Consider the following 14705-nt stretch of genomic DNA (forward strand, 5'->3'; position numbering starts at 1 on the left):
AAGGAGGGCTGTGTGTGGTGATATATACTTTTAATCCCAGCACTCACGAGGCAGAGGCAGACAGATCTCTGTGAATTTGAGACCATTTTGTTCTACATAGTAAGTTCCAGGCCAACAAGAGCTACATAATTAGACCTTGTCTTAAAAGTAAAAATGACTGGAGAGATGGCTCATCAGTTAAAGAGCACCAGCTGCTCTTCCAGAATAATCAGATTCAATAATCAGAACACACATAGTGGCTCTTACCATCTGTAACTTTAGTTCTAGGGGATATAAAACCCTTTTCTGGCTTCTTCTATCACTGTCTGCGTGTGGACATAAATACACAATGCAGGCATAACATCTGTACACAAAATAACATTAAAACTATTTTTAAAAGAAAGAAAAACTACCCAAATCACTAAGGCACTATGACCATTGTTAATATTTCCTTTCTTCTTTTTTCCTCTTTTTTCTCCCCATCTCATTTCTCTCCCTCTCTCTATTTCTTCCTCAGTTTCTGGTGCTAACAACTTATAATGCATATTATGCTTTTTTTCCATTAAAAAAAGTATGATTTAAGTTAATAAAAGAAAAAATGCTGAATACAGTGTTAGTTTTGTATATATAGTCATGTTCTCATATACCAATGTTAAAAAACAAAAAACACTTAACCATTTCACAGATGATAAAATGGAGGCCTGAAGAGATTGAGTAAGTCTCCCACACTCACTGCCAGTCAGGCCTCACCTGGCGACCGGCTTTTGTCTGAGCACAGACAGCCTTCTGTGTGCTGTGCTTTGGTGCCACCAATTCTAGAAGTCTTGTTTTTCCAGAAGCTCAAAACTTTCCACTGGGGCACTCGCTCCTGCAAGTCCAGCCACAGTGAAACCTTTGAAGTTGCACACACCACCCTTTGTTATAAAACCAAAGAACTTCTTTCATTTTAATTCACACAAGCTCTCTGCCTTGGCATGTGGACCTGTGAGATGCCGGCTGAGGAGTCTTTAATGATTACCAGGTGTGGAGCACCTCCTGCCAGCATCCACCCCTTTGTACACTTGCCTCTGTTAAGTCAGAAAATAATGCACTGGGTGTATATGATGCTGATTTCTTGATAAAGACCACAAGACTTCAAGTGGCCAGAGTGAGGTTCAGGCCTGGGTCCTTTTCCTGCAGTGGGAGGGAACCTTAACCACCCCACCCCCAGTGACACCTGAAATCTTCCCTGTGTTTGTAAGCTGTTCAGTTTTCTCCATAAGCTTCCTCAACCCCTAAAGGTAACTCATCTCCAGTGCAGCAAGCAGAGTTTGTCCCTTGAGTTTAGTAAAACATAGCCCTGTATGAATGTAGAATATCTTTTCCTGCCCTGAAGGAATCCAGAGCACCCATCTCTGCTTCACTGCCCAGCTGCTGACTGTTTTGGACCTCTGGCAACAGAGTGCTGGTTTTTATGGCTGAGATAACTTTCATGGTTCTCATTAAGACTTCCCATTTACCTGTGGGTCAGGTAACCTTCTAAGGATAACAGATAACCTGTGTTTTTTACATGTTTTGTTGCTGATCTAGAGTAAAGATTGAGGCAGGTCACTTGGTCTGTGGGGGTCTGTGGCATAGGCTTATATGTTCAATACTTGGTCCCCAGCTGGTGGAATTGTTTGGGAAGGATCAGAAGGTGTGGCCTTGTTGAAAGAGATGTGTTACTGGGGGTGTGGTGGGTTTTAAGCTTCCCAAAGCCCATGCCACTCCTAGTTAGCTCTCTTTGCCTCATTCTTAGGGATGTGATAGAAGCTCCCAGCCACTGCTTCAATGCCATGGCTGCCTGTCTGCTACCATGCTCTTTTCTATCATGGTAATGGAGTCTGAAGAGGACTCCTGCACAGTGGGTGCTCCCCTCCACTTTCCAGACAAACCACACCTGAGCACCTGTTCTCACAGAGAGATCCTTTAGTAGGTAGGGAAGAAAAACTAAGTGGCTGCTTTCTGACTCAAGCAGAAAAACAGCAGCATATGGCCTTGCAGGTGTAATTCCTAAGAAGAGAAAAAGGGAAGGTCTGTGTTAGAATGGACTAGAGTACTATGGTAAAGGAGATAGGGGACAATGGAGAAGGGGAAGAGAGGACAATGGAAAGGGGCAGGCAAATTTGTTCCAGAGGGAGAAAGAACTGACTCTGGATAGAGAGGAGACAGATGTGGCAAAAACAGGCAAATGCTGTGTTGTGATGAGGTGTTTAATTTTAATTGGACATGTTAATTAGGTGAGCCAAAGAGGCTTCTGATTGCTGGACTTTGGTAGTCATCCTCAGGAGGAAGAAGCAGCCAAATAAGGGAATGGACTTTGGTGGCTAGCTTTAGGAATGTAATCTAAAGGTTTTTAGCAAGGCAGAGGGAATGGGGGAAAAGGGCAAGGCCTGCCAGAGCCACATACTCTAGTGGGCTTGTGTCCCTTCAGAGTCAGCTTCTGAAACTGTTAAGTCTCCAAATAAATTCTTCTATAAGTTGCCTTGGTCATGGTGTCTTATCACAGAAATAGAAAGTAACTAAGACAGGATCTGTAGTATGTCTGTGGCCTCATACAGAAGCCAGCCTCTGAGAAGAGACCCCTAAGTGCCAGGTGCTGCACTCTGTCTCAGGAGGCCCACTTCACCGAATTCTGTCCATGAGGCCAGAAGATAAGCATCAGTATTGGATTCCTAACAGGCTGTTCTGTCCATAGTAAAGAACCACAGGCAAGGAGCCGTGCAAGAAAAATTGAGAGATTATCTCCAAAGAATATCCTGACTTTTGTGGAAATGCAATGCATTTGGGTTAAGAATCCTAAGGCTGCAGTTGTCAGAAACTGTTGACACCATTATCCATAAGTCAATGGACACGTGAAGCCCAAATGATGTGTGGTCTGTGGCTGCCCATCTCAGTAAGCTGGATGGAGTACTCAGGCTTGGATCTTTTGATTCTGGCTAGGGCCCAGATTGGAGGGATGGGGCTCCATAGTGAGCTTTGCAGGAAGGAAATCTGACCTTTCTTTCATCTCCTGTCTTTCTTTTATATCTCTATCCCATTTAGAGGGTGTAAGGGAAGGTTTATTCAGAACCATTGAGAAGGGTTGAGGAATACTAGGTCTCATAAGAGTGGCCTTCATTCATACTATTAACCTACTAACATGCAGCCTGGAAGGTCTGGAGCTCTCTATTGGAGCAGCAGGCTAGGAGGGTGGAGTTCTGCATCAGAGCAGACTAGGTGAATGTGTGAAACTGCACTGGAGTAGCAGACTGGATGATGATGTCCTGTGATGAAGCATGGAGAGTGAGGTCTGTGAAGTGCCACTGGAGCAGGCAGGCTGGGTGGGTGGCATTCTACATTGGATCACGTGGTCTCAGGTGGCATCTCTTGTGATTTGAATGGGAATGGTCCCCATAGCTCTTATATTTGAATGTCTAGTTCCTAGTTGGCTGACTGTTTAGGGAAGAATCAGGAGTTGTGGCCTTACTGGAGAAGTTGTGTCATTGGGCATGAATGGGCTTTAAGTTTTCAAGAGCCCATTGAGGCCAGATCTCTTTCTTGCTCTGCCTGCTGCCTCCAGATCACGATATAAAGCTCTTAGCTACTGCTCAGCGCCATGCCTGACTGTTTCCTGCCATGATGATAATGTATTAACTTTCTGAACCTGTAAACAAGCCTTAATTAAATGTTTCTTTCTTAAGAGTTGTTTTGGTCATGGTGTCTCTTCATAGCAATAGAACAGTAACTAAGATAGCATCCTTGCCTGAACAGTCATTGGCTGATTTCACATGAAATCATGAAAGCTCCTGCTTTCTCCCAGTATTTTCAGGAATGTTGCATTCTCCCATGGGTTATTAAGGAACTACATGAAATTTGTAAGCAGTGAGAATAGTGACTGCAGGGTACGCAGTCTGATAACACTGATCAAGGCCTGGCAGGCAAAAGAGCACCAATAGGATCATTGCTCATTTGATTCTTTGCTGTTCTCCAATGACTACTGACTTGGATCACATGTCATACTCTGACAACCAGAGCTGGAATATGAATAGCTTCCTACGTGGCAAGCAGTGTGTTCTACTGATCAGAGCTCAGTTCTAACCCCTTTCTTGGTCTGCTGTTTAGAATGTAATTTTTTCCTAAGGGAAGTAACAGGATGGAAAAGAACTGTTACTAAAATTGCAGCATTTATTGGGCCTTTAATATGTGATAAGTATTAGACCTAATCACTCAGAAGTTATATTATGTAGTCTTCCCACAGGCCATGAACTGGGAACTATTGAGCTAGGACTCGGAAAGGTGCAATCACTTGTCTAAGGTCAGCCAGCTGGGACATGAGAGAGTCTAGTTTTGTTTGGCTCCAATGAGCCTCTTGGAGTGAGACAGGAAGAGCTCTGATTTTCTAAAGAGTCTGTAAAACATGAATAACCATGCATAGTGCTGTGTGTTGAATTGTGACCTGTGACATAGTGGAAGTGTGGGAACTGCCCAGTGCTAATGCCAGTATGCTTATGTGTTTTCCCTTAAAAAAAATACACATACTAAACACACTCTAAAACGTGTATGTATGCATACAAGCACACATGCAACTCTGCCTGGAGGTTGGGCAAAAGCATTGACTACACAAAAGCAGAGTATCTAAGGAGGGTACTATTGACACACCTCAAAATCAGTAGTAGTGATTTTACTTCCTCTCTATTTCCAAGTGTTGGTGGAAAGATGGAGTTACATATGATTGTTAGAATGGCTTATCTGAAGAGTATGTGTATCTTGGGAGAGGAAAGAGTACATGAAAAATCACTGGTCCAGCTGTGCAGCAGGGACAGAGCCTTACCAATGTATGTAATCCCAGCTCTCCTGGCCTCAGTTTTACAGAGCAGGGAAGAGAAAGCACTTGATCAGATACGGGAATGAGGAGACAGAGCAAGGTGATGGTGTGTAGGTGAGGGATTGTTCTGCAGGCTTCTACAGGTGGGGAGGGTCCTTTACTCCTTCTGTCTCTTGGTGCCCAATGGGCTCTGTGTTATGACATGAGGTGCTTTTTAATGAGCTAGAATTCTCTCTGACCTGTAAGGGACTCTTTGTTGCTTCTTCAGGCTGAGGTAGCCCAGCTGCAGGAACAGGTGGCCCTAAAAGATGCAGAAATTGAGCGTCTTCAAAGCCAACTATCCCGGAGTGCAGCTGTCCACGGTGACCATTCCGAGCGAGGTAACTAAGTTGACTGTGATGGAACACATTATCATAGGCCCTGAGCCCACTCTTTGTTTCTTTGTTTATTTTGTTTTGTTTGTTTGTTTGTTTTGAGACAGGGTTTCTCTATGTCGCTTTGTAGACCAGGCTGACCCTGAACTCAGAGATTTGCCTGCCTCTGGCTCCCAAGTGCTGGGATTAAAGTTGTGTACCACCACCACCAGGCTCTGAAGTCCACTCTTATATAAGTGTACATGATATGTGGACAACTATGTGTGCTTGCATATGTGGGTGTGCTATGTATACACACATTCATAAATGTGTATAAGCGTGTGTTTATGTGTACATGCTGCTTGCCTGTGAAGCAGAGTTCTTTTGTGATATTGTCATGCTCCTCCCTTATCTAGAACACTCATCTGTGAAGGCTTTTCTCACAATGTTGACTTAAGCTCTGTGCAGCCCTCTGGAGCTTTTTACCCTAAAACCACCTGACTTCATGGGATTGAAAGGCCTTGCTTCGATGTTACCACCAAAGAGGAGGCTTAGCAGTTCATCCACCTGACATTTGTACAAGGCCCCAAGGTTACAAAAGAAAGTCAATTCCTTGTCATCCTTGGAGCTCTACTTAAATGTCCAAGGAAGCTTTTCCTGGCTACCCAACCTCAAGTTGGTGACTCCTGTTCTGTTACTCTTGAACTTAGCAGCCTCTTGTTCCCAACATAGCTCATAGTATAATTTAGCAGTGCTGTATTTTGGGAGGTCTTAAGACAAGGATTTTTATCTATTTTTAAAAACACTTCAGAGTCTAGCAAAATATTTGGCCCACCCTAAGACTGAGTCATTGAATAAGTGAAATGATACTGGATATTCCCTGAGAAGTTCAAGTCTTGTTAATTAAAAACTCTCAAAGATTCTCCTTAACATACATAGTATGCTTGTGGCAGTTCTCCAAGGATACAGAAAGATCACACATATGCCAGCTCTTCTACTAGCCACTTGGATGTTGAGCAATGTCAGTCCTATGGGTTACAGCCACAGTCTAGCCTTACCTTGGCCTCAGCATTGCCTGACTTGGATCTCCAGCTGGAATGAGAACATTTTGTAGTCTTGTACTAGTAACTGAGCTTGAAAAAGAACTTTGGTGACCATCAGGCTTATCCCTTCCCATCCTTTTTCAGGAATCTTCCCCTTCTTAGACTGTCATTTATATTCAGCTAGGTTGGGTTCTGACTAGTGAATCCAGCTTTAACAGTCATTATCTGAAATTACCCTTTCACCATCATGCTGAGACTCCACTGGCTCTAGGAATGAACTCTGGTAACTCTTCACATGAAGTCCACACATGCCCTGATGCTATTTCTCAGAGGTAACAGGATATCTGTACTTGGGATCCCTTGTCTCTTATACTGTTCTTATATAAAACATCTCTTCCTGATGCTTATCTCATTTTAAGATTAAGCACAAGTATTTTTCCTAGACTATCCAGGTCCATGCCAATTCTAAACCCTCTAAGAATCTTGAAAATGGCCTCTTCCTCCTTCAGGCATTGACCTGTGGTCTCACTCTTCAGACATGTTTGGAAGAAGTCAGGCATGTCCCCACTGAGTCTAAACTTGGAGAAAGCCATTTTTTTCTTTTCTTTTGTCAGGCTCAGTGGCAACTCTATTTACTCATGGAGCCATCCTGCTGCCCCTTTCCCTTAATTCTTTCCTTTTGGTTTTGGACTGAGCCCAAGGCCTTGTGCATAGAAGACATTACTCTGCCATTAGACCGTATCTCTACTTCTTTTTCCTAAGGAAAAATAAACCTTTTATTTTGAGATAGGGTCTTCATAAGTTTCCCAGGCAAGGCTCAGACCTTAGGTCTTCTACCTTACCCACGAATAGTTATGATTATAGGCCTATAACTCCATTCCCATGTATAAACATTTCTTCAGTCAGATTTTAATTTTAAATATAACCAACTAACAAACCTTTGTATAATACCCAGTGTCCATTTATTATCCATAAATTGTTTAGGATTTTCTTTTATAAAAATTTCTTTGTTTCTAGCTTGTCTAACTGCATGGGTTTCTCCTAAACTAGTCAGGGGCCTCGGCATATGAGTACAGAGAATACGAATATTTATGTCCTTAGGAGGTGCTATTTGTGAAAGGTTTTTTCGATTCCTCTCTGTGTTGCCTCTCTAGAAAGAACACTAGGTTATTCACAAATGAATTCAACAAATGTCTAATAAGACCCACTGTGCCAGACACCATCCCAGGTTCTTTCAGCAAATAAAAAGGAACCACACTCACTTGTCAATCTTTATGTTTGACCTTGAGGGCTATCAGCATATGGCAATAGCTGTCAGCATTTGTACAAATAATTCCTTCTGTGCATCAATTCTTTCAGACCAAGAAATCCACCGTCTGAAAATGGGGATGGAAACACTACTGGTTGCCAATGAAGATAAGGTGAGATGTCACTGTGATACCCTGTCCTTTCCTGTGCAGGCACCTCTAACTCTGTTTGGTCCCTTCTGGTCTCTGCTCTACTGGACAGTGGCATACTGTCATTGACAGCGTATGTTAAGATAACAGCTTTTCTCTGGAGATTCAGCTTTAGTTCTTGTTTATGTGCCTGAGAACTTTACCTAAACTCAGTCTCCCAAAGGCAGCTTAGAGCCCTGCCTGTTCATGGTGGTGTGCTGGAAAAAAAAAATAATAACGTCAGAACTCTTAATACAACTCAGCAAAAGCTCCTGTGTGTGCAAGTTACTCCTGACAGTAGAACTATCATAGAGATACTTATGCCTCAGTTTATCCTGCTACCTTTTATTCTTCATGTCTGATTCCTGCATAATCACAAAATAACCACCTCCTTACATTGAAAAGCACTTAGCTAGTAAACAGTGTCTCTGGGAATCATAACCCCACATTCTTAGCTGAAGAAAGAGACTCAAAATTCTTGGATAATTTTGCACAGGGTCAGGTGACTTAGTGGATAGCAGAGCTACAAACATATTCCAGGATCTGTGTGACCTAAGTCCCCAGACTGTAGCCTTGAAAGAAATGATCCTCCTTTGAAATACACTCTGTTGTGTAAAGTACTTCAGACTACCAAGGGACTAGTGAGGAGACTGGGATATGCCTTATGTGTGTAACTCCAGAAGGTGACACAGGAATTAGGGACATTCTTCATCCAGGCTGTTTTAGGAGCGAAGGAGGCAGGGAGTTATACCTCTGCCACCATGTAGGTCTCTTCAAGGGCACGTCAGTGACTGCTGACCCACACCTTCAGATAGTGCTATGAGTATCTATAGATGCTGGTGAGGCAGTCACTAGGGCCAGCTGGACCCTGATGTTTTCTTTTGGAGATCCTTAGAGGTCTTATGGGATTTTTTTCATTGTGTTCTAAATGAAGCTAACTAGGAATCGGTGGTGGTGTTAATCTTGATCTGCTCTTATGCCATGGCAGGACCGTCGGATAGAGGAGCTTACAGGGCTGTTGAACAAATACCTAAGGGTGAAGGAGATTGTGATGGCAACTCAGGGTAAGAGGAGGAGGGACCCCATTTTCCCCAAAAGTTATATCATCTCAGGAGAAATTCCTTTGTCCCCTGATTGGAGATGTATTGGAGAGTGGATTTGCATGTAGATTCTTGGATGGTGTAGGTGGTGATTCCTGGAAATTTCATCAAATGAAACTTCTAGGGACTGCCCAAGAAAACACAGCACTCAGTTTTAGCTCTTGGTAGTCCGCCGCATGAGAGGGTCTCCAGTCTTTTTTCTTGGGATCTGCCTAAGAAGCCATGGCAGGAGTCAAAATGGATCAGAGCCTTCGTGGGCTTCAGGGCTTGTATGTTTCTTACAGCATCTGAAGTGCCCTAGAGATACAGAAGATAACTTGGGGACTTCCATGAGTCTCCAGGTACTTAGGTTGCCATAGAAAAGTCTTGTATTTTGTGTTTACTACCCAGACCAGTGCAGCACACAAGCAGTGTGTTTATTCGTTAAACAGTGATGCACATGTGGCTCATGCTTTGGAATTGGCTCTCATTGCAGAGCCAATACAGGAGCAGTTACTTCATACAGAAGGGTTGTTTGAAGGATATCTGATTCCCACTGAGCTACTTACTGTGTTTGGAAACAAACCTTGTCTCTGCTGGGATAGGAGCTGACTAGTTCCTGTTTAAGGAATCTTCCAGGCTCCACATAAACGTCTCAGCCTCGTTTCTCTCTTTTCTCTAATTCTTTGTGATCTTGGGACAAATGCCTTATGGGACCTGATTGCCCTTGGCCAAGAAGCAAAGTTGGAAGTGAGAAGTGGCTTACCTGTATTCCAGGGATGAACATGGACCTTAAAGTGACCATTGTGGCAGCCCTTCATTGGATGTCCTAAAGAATTTTCCCAATAACACTATTAATGTCTCTTTTTTAACCCAACAAGATGCATGGTAAGCAAGGAAGAATTTATTTGGCTCACAGTTTGAAGACACAGTGTGCCATGGCAACAGGAGTATATAGGGATTCCTCATATTCTGGTTGACCAGGAAGTGGAAAGACTGGACAGAAATGGGCTGAACAATAACCCTCAAGGAGCACCACTCAGCCCACTAGCCCATATCCTCCAATGAGCCACCACCTCTGAAAGGCCTCCCAGCCTCCCCAAATAGCAGTGCCAACTGAGAACCAAACAGGGACATCCCATATTCAAACCATAACACTTTACTTTTGTCTTAATCTTTTTGTTTTTGAGACAGGATGAGTCAACCCCCCCCCCCAAGTTAAAGCAATCCTCCTCAGTATTTGTTAATGAAGAACAAACACCTTGAGGGTTTTGTGGTTAAGAGTTTCTAAGCAAGTCTCACAATAGTGATTTACTGTCATTGCTTTACTATTTCCAGGGCCTTCAGAGAGAACCCTATCAATCAATGAAGATGAAATGGAGGGAAGCTCCAGAAAATGGAACACCACAAATAAAAGTCCCGAGGAAGTATTGAAACAAGAGGTACCTCAGCGAATTCTTCCCAAAGTGTGGGATTCAGTTATCGTTGGCAGCTTGCCTTAAACTAGAGAGACATCTGGCAGGCACCTGTCCAGTATGCATCTTAACTTATGAATAGTTCAGTCCAGGGAATGGGTCCTCAAGCTTTGGCAAGAAGGTTTAGTGAACAAGAACCCAGGCTCAGGCCTGAGCTCTAGCTAGGGGCAGCATGGAGGCCACTGGAACTCTGAAGGGCAGGGATTTTCCTCTTTAGTTGGCTTTCTGTTTATCTTTCCTCTCTGGCATGTATCACAGGACAAGGGTAGTGTTTTGTTTTTTTGTTTTTTACTTATCAAGGATCCTCCAGAGTCTGTAGTCATGACTTATTCCCAGTAGACTTCAACATATTTGATGAATGAGTGAGTCCATCTTGACAGTGTAGAGAGACACAGGCATCATCCACAGCAATTTCTACCTCTCACACGCCTCTGTCAGTTCCTCTAACTGGCATGTGTGTTTTTTTTCTTTTTGCTTTAAAATCTGGTCCTACTGTATCACTCCCTAGAACTTGGTTAAACACAGATAAACAAGTTTATAGATGGAGGCCTTGATGGGAGTGGAGGCTACACCAGGGTCAAAAGACTCTAGAAATATCAAAGTGAAAATGATCGTCTAACAGTCCAGCTTTAAGGAAGAACCAAAAGTCATCCAGTGAGCGCCCCCCCTCCATTATTGATTCAATGAATGTATATTATATTGCTGCTGGTTATGACTGAGCAGTAATCAGAACTTGCTCAGTTTGTCTCCTGGTCACTGACACTAGCAGTGTGCATGGCTCAGTTCTCATGACACCCTGTATGGGCTCTTATTTTACTACAATACTTTACTACAGAGTTTCAGAAAGGATGAGTAATATTCTCTAAGTAAATCTGTAGGTAGATAGCAGATGGCTTCAATTCGGATCTGTCTGACCAGTAAGCTCCGGTTTTTAATCCCAATACTATGATGTTAGAGATTTTTCTAGAGAAAGTCAGAAAGGGGAGACAGGTTCTGTAGTCAGTACATGAGTGAAGATTGAACTGTGTTCTGCCATCCTCATTGGCTCAGGCTCACCCTTACGTGATGTTTTCTTCTTTCTTACCTGCTAATGAACCCCTTCTCACTTCTCCAGCCTCAGTGCTCTCCTCTCTGAAGCCATGTCACAGTTTACCCATGGAGAGGGAAGTTTCTCCCTCCACTTCCCATGTTATGTCATTGGTGTCTGTGCCACTGTAGGTGGCATAGTTTCTTTATCGTTGATTATTAATCTGCTTCCTAGCGTGGGCTATGCTTCATACCTCCTATAGGACTGACAGGCAACAGATGGTGTGGACACCTGCTGAGTGACTGTGTCACTAGAGTCCTCTCAATGAGAGTCACAGAATTTGACTCTGTCTCATGTAAGCCAGAAGTGGGTGTTGTAGGTTGTATGGGGTAGTGACCTACTGAAAGTAAGAGACAAGCTATGGAAGGACAGAGGCATTGACAACCTCCAGGTTTTAGGAGTCTGCTTCTGTTACTTAGACTCATGTCTAGTGTCTAGAGCTTGGGGACAAAGGTTGATTTGACCCCCGTGGCTTGATATGCCTAGTGTCTCTCAGAGCTTGATCTACTACTGTATCCCCAATGAGGATTTCTTGAAAGAGCAAAACATCCATAGAAGTGTACCTGTCATGGCTGTAGCTAGGGATAGAAATATTTTTCTCAGAGCAGTCATTAAAGGGAATGTTTGGTTCCCAAATGGTAACTGCCTTTCGTTGCTGCTCTTGTGTTTGTGAACCAGGTGTCACCACAAGGTGGTTCTCCCACCCCAGGGCCACCTCCTTTGCCACAGAAGTCGTTGGAGACCAGGTAAGAGAATTGAATGTTTTACTCTTCTTGGGGTTCGTAAGGTAGATGGTGACTGGGCAGGTGTGATGAGCATAGCCCCGGGATTCTGGGCAGTGTCAACCCTCCTGGCTATCGAGGGGATTCATCTCCCTTAGGCTGAGAGTCACTGACACTGAGGAAAGACCAGTCAGGGTACTTGTTGGCTGTCATCCATTTCCTCTGTGGCCCCTGTGTCCCTTTACTAAGCATTTGATGTCCTTGTCAGAATAGCCCCTATGAAGACATGGGTGCCCTGAGCTGACTGCTCAGGGCAGGTAGAGCCAGGATGGGGGGGGGAGTTGGAGGATCCTAGGCAATGCTTCAAGCTGTGGCTGGCTGGCTGGCTTGTGTCCTGCCCACATTACTTTTGGATTGAAAGGCAAAGCCAGTACCAGCATTTTTCCTCCACCTTGGCTTCGTAGACACTAGAATTCCTCTGGGAAACCCAGTAGTTATATAATACCTGTACCCCTCACTGTTGGGCCAGGCTTATATGTGGGTTACCTACTTACTCTGACCTTTACTCCAAGCCTAAGGCAGGCAGCTAGGTAAACATCTGACATGCCTGGTGCATGAGTGACACAACATGACTCCTTTCATGTCACTATGATGCCTTCCTTCTCTGTTTATCCAGGGCTCAGAAGAAACTCTCCTGTAGTCTGGAAGACTTGAGACATGAATCTGGAGATAAGGTCAGCTCACTAATAAGCTATGCCAAGTACTGAATTACTCCTTTAGGCCCAGCATAGTGCTGGGTGGGAACCAGCAGGTTTTGGGGAACGTGGGAGCAAGAACGACTAGGTCAGATCCATATGCTACATCAAGCCAGAGAAGATCATGGAATTCTGGCCTTGTCTCCCAGTGTACCTGGGATCTCTGCAGGGGTTCTGAATGTCGGTAAAGGGTAGTTTCAGGAATAAAGCCTGAGATAATCTAAAAAGATTAGAGAGGTAGCTTTAAAAAAAATACTATGAAAAGATCTGAGGAAGGCTTTTGTGGCCCCCTGTGTAAGAATGGACTTGTCCATGTGACTGGGCCCATTGTTGGAGGGAACAATGGAAGGCTTTGAGCTTATCCTTGACTGACCACCAAGTTCTGTCCTGATGGACCCTCTGATGAGCCATGCTACATACTGTCCCCTGATCTCCATCAGAGTGACATGGTAGAGATCCACAGAAGTTGGGAGTTCACAGGAGCCAATCCCAGCCACATGCCTCTCACTGCATTGGTCAGACTTCTGGCAGTTGCCCAGGATATCTGTTCAATGGCTAGACAGTGGCCTATTTCCTGCTGTGAGTGTTTATCCTCTGATATGAAGGGTGGGGCAATGTACTTCTCAGTGCATCAGATGTAAACAGGCAGGTGGTTCTGAGCTGCTGATTGGGACTAACACAGCTTTCTTTTTCTCCTCACGTTTGAATCCTTTGTGTCACTCCATAGTGTGTCGATGGGAACCAGCTGTCCTTGGTGGGAGAGCCCAAGGTACATTCATTCATGTTTTTATCACCAATCTTTTTTGTAACGTTTGCTAGAATATTTTAACAAGGTCAGCTTTTGTAGCCTTAAAGTACATTAGCTGTAAGAGTTAAGAAGGAAGGAGGAAAAAGGAAATGTTGTGTGTAGTTCATATGCGTAATGCACTTTCTCTGCCATTACCTGTGCTGTATCATTCATTTATCACGATTACCTCTGCTTTGTAGGTTCAGAGAAACTAATGTTTGATGAAGTCTAGGTTTCGTTACTCTATAGAAGGTGTAACCTTCTACACGGAAGAATGTTGGCAGCATACCTCTTCTGTGCTAAAATGCCACAGTTAAAAACACGGGTGTGCACTCAGTCTGCCCTCAGTGAACAAGTTATGTTATAAAAGACCCATTAGAACCCATTTCTCCTAGAATGCTGCAGTGGCAGGCAGATGATTACAGTTCTAGCTAGTAGAGTGTACCCAGTATACTGTACCCATTATACACTGAAGCTTCCTATAATTAGTGTCAGCCCTACCCAACCACCATCTATAACACTGTAAGGGGAATGTACTGTGCATTGCTCCTCTGTCTCCTGTTCTTTCCAAAGGAGACACAAGGCTTCACTGCATTGCCTGCAGAAGTCTCTTTATACTTTTACACCACTGTGGTGGAATGGGGGCATTTCTGCTCTTCTAACTCTGTGTGAAAGGAAGACCTCATCGGTATCCTCACATCTTGGTAAAAAAACTTCTCTTCACTTCTGTACTTATGGCAGTCAGGGCTATGTTAGCCAGCCATTCCTCCAGCCATGGAGTTTATTGAACAAATATCTGCCTGTCCTTCTATCCTAATGCTTTGGACACACAGTCCCTTGTGTTTTGTGGCCTCTGGGACCCAGCACTAACTCTTCCAGATTCCTCTTCAGAGAAGCCATTCACTTATCTCTAAATAACAGATGTAAGTGACCACTTACTTCTTTGGGGATGCAGCTGGTTTATCATTCATGCTTTAAGACATTGAGTTGCTTACCACGGGAGATGAGTGATGCTGGGGTGCTTACAAAGAGTACACATTCCAGGTCTAAACTAGCTCTCCCACACCTTTGATCATAATTACAATCTTATGAAACATGACTACCAATTCCCTCTACACACACCACCTCATCTCAGCACCATTCCACAGGTAGAGTAGTTTTCCC

General features: G+C 43.8%; 1 protein-coding gene across 1 annotated transcript in view; it reads left to right on the forward strand.

Moving 5' to 3' along the window:
• Ppfibp2 (PPFIA binding protein 2) overlaps positions 1-14705 on the forward strand; it is a 146261-nt gene that overhangs the window by 111110 nt on the left and 20446 nt on the right. Inside the window, exons 8-14 of the mRNA XM_051192650.1 lie at positions 5073-5184; positions 7560-7621; positions 8625-8700; positions 10054-10157; positions 11956-12023; positions 12676-12733; positions 13482-13523. Of these exons, the coding sequence (XP_051048607.1) occupies positions 5073-5184; positions 7560-7621; positions 8625-8700; positions 10054-10157; positions 11956-12023; positions 12676-12733; positions 13482-13523 (522 nt within the window). The remainder of the gene's footprint in view (positions 1-5072; positions 5185-7559; positions 7622-8624; positions 8701-10053; positions 10158-11955; positions 12024-12675; positions 12734-13481; positions 13524-14705) is intronic.

The sequence above is a fragment of the Phodopus roborovskii genome, unplaced genomic scaffold (genome assembly GCF_943737965.1).
Source record: "Phodopus roborovskii unplaced genomic scaffold, PHOROB, whole genome shotgun sequence".
In the NCBI taxonomy this organism is placed as follows: domain Eukaryota; kingdom Metazoa; phylum Chordata; class Mammalia; order Rodentia; family Cricetidae; genus Phodopus; species Phodopus roborovskii.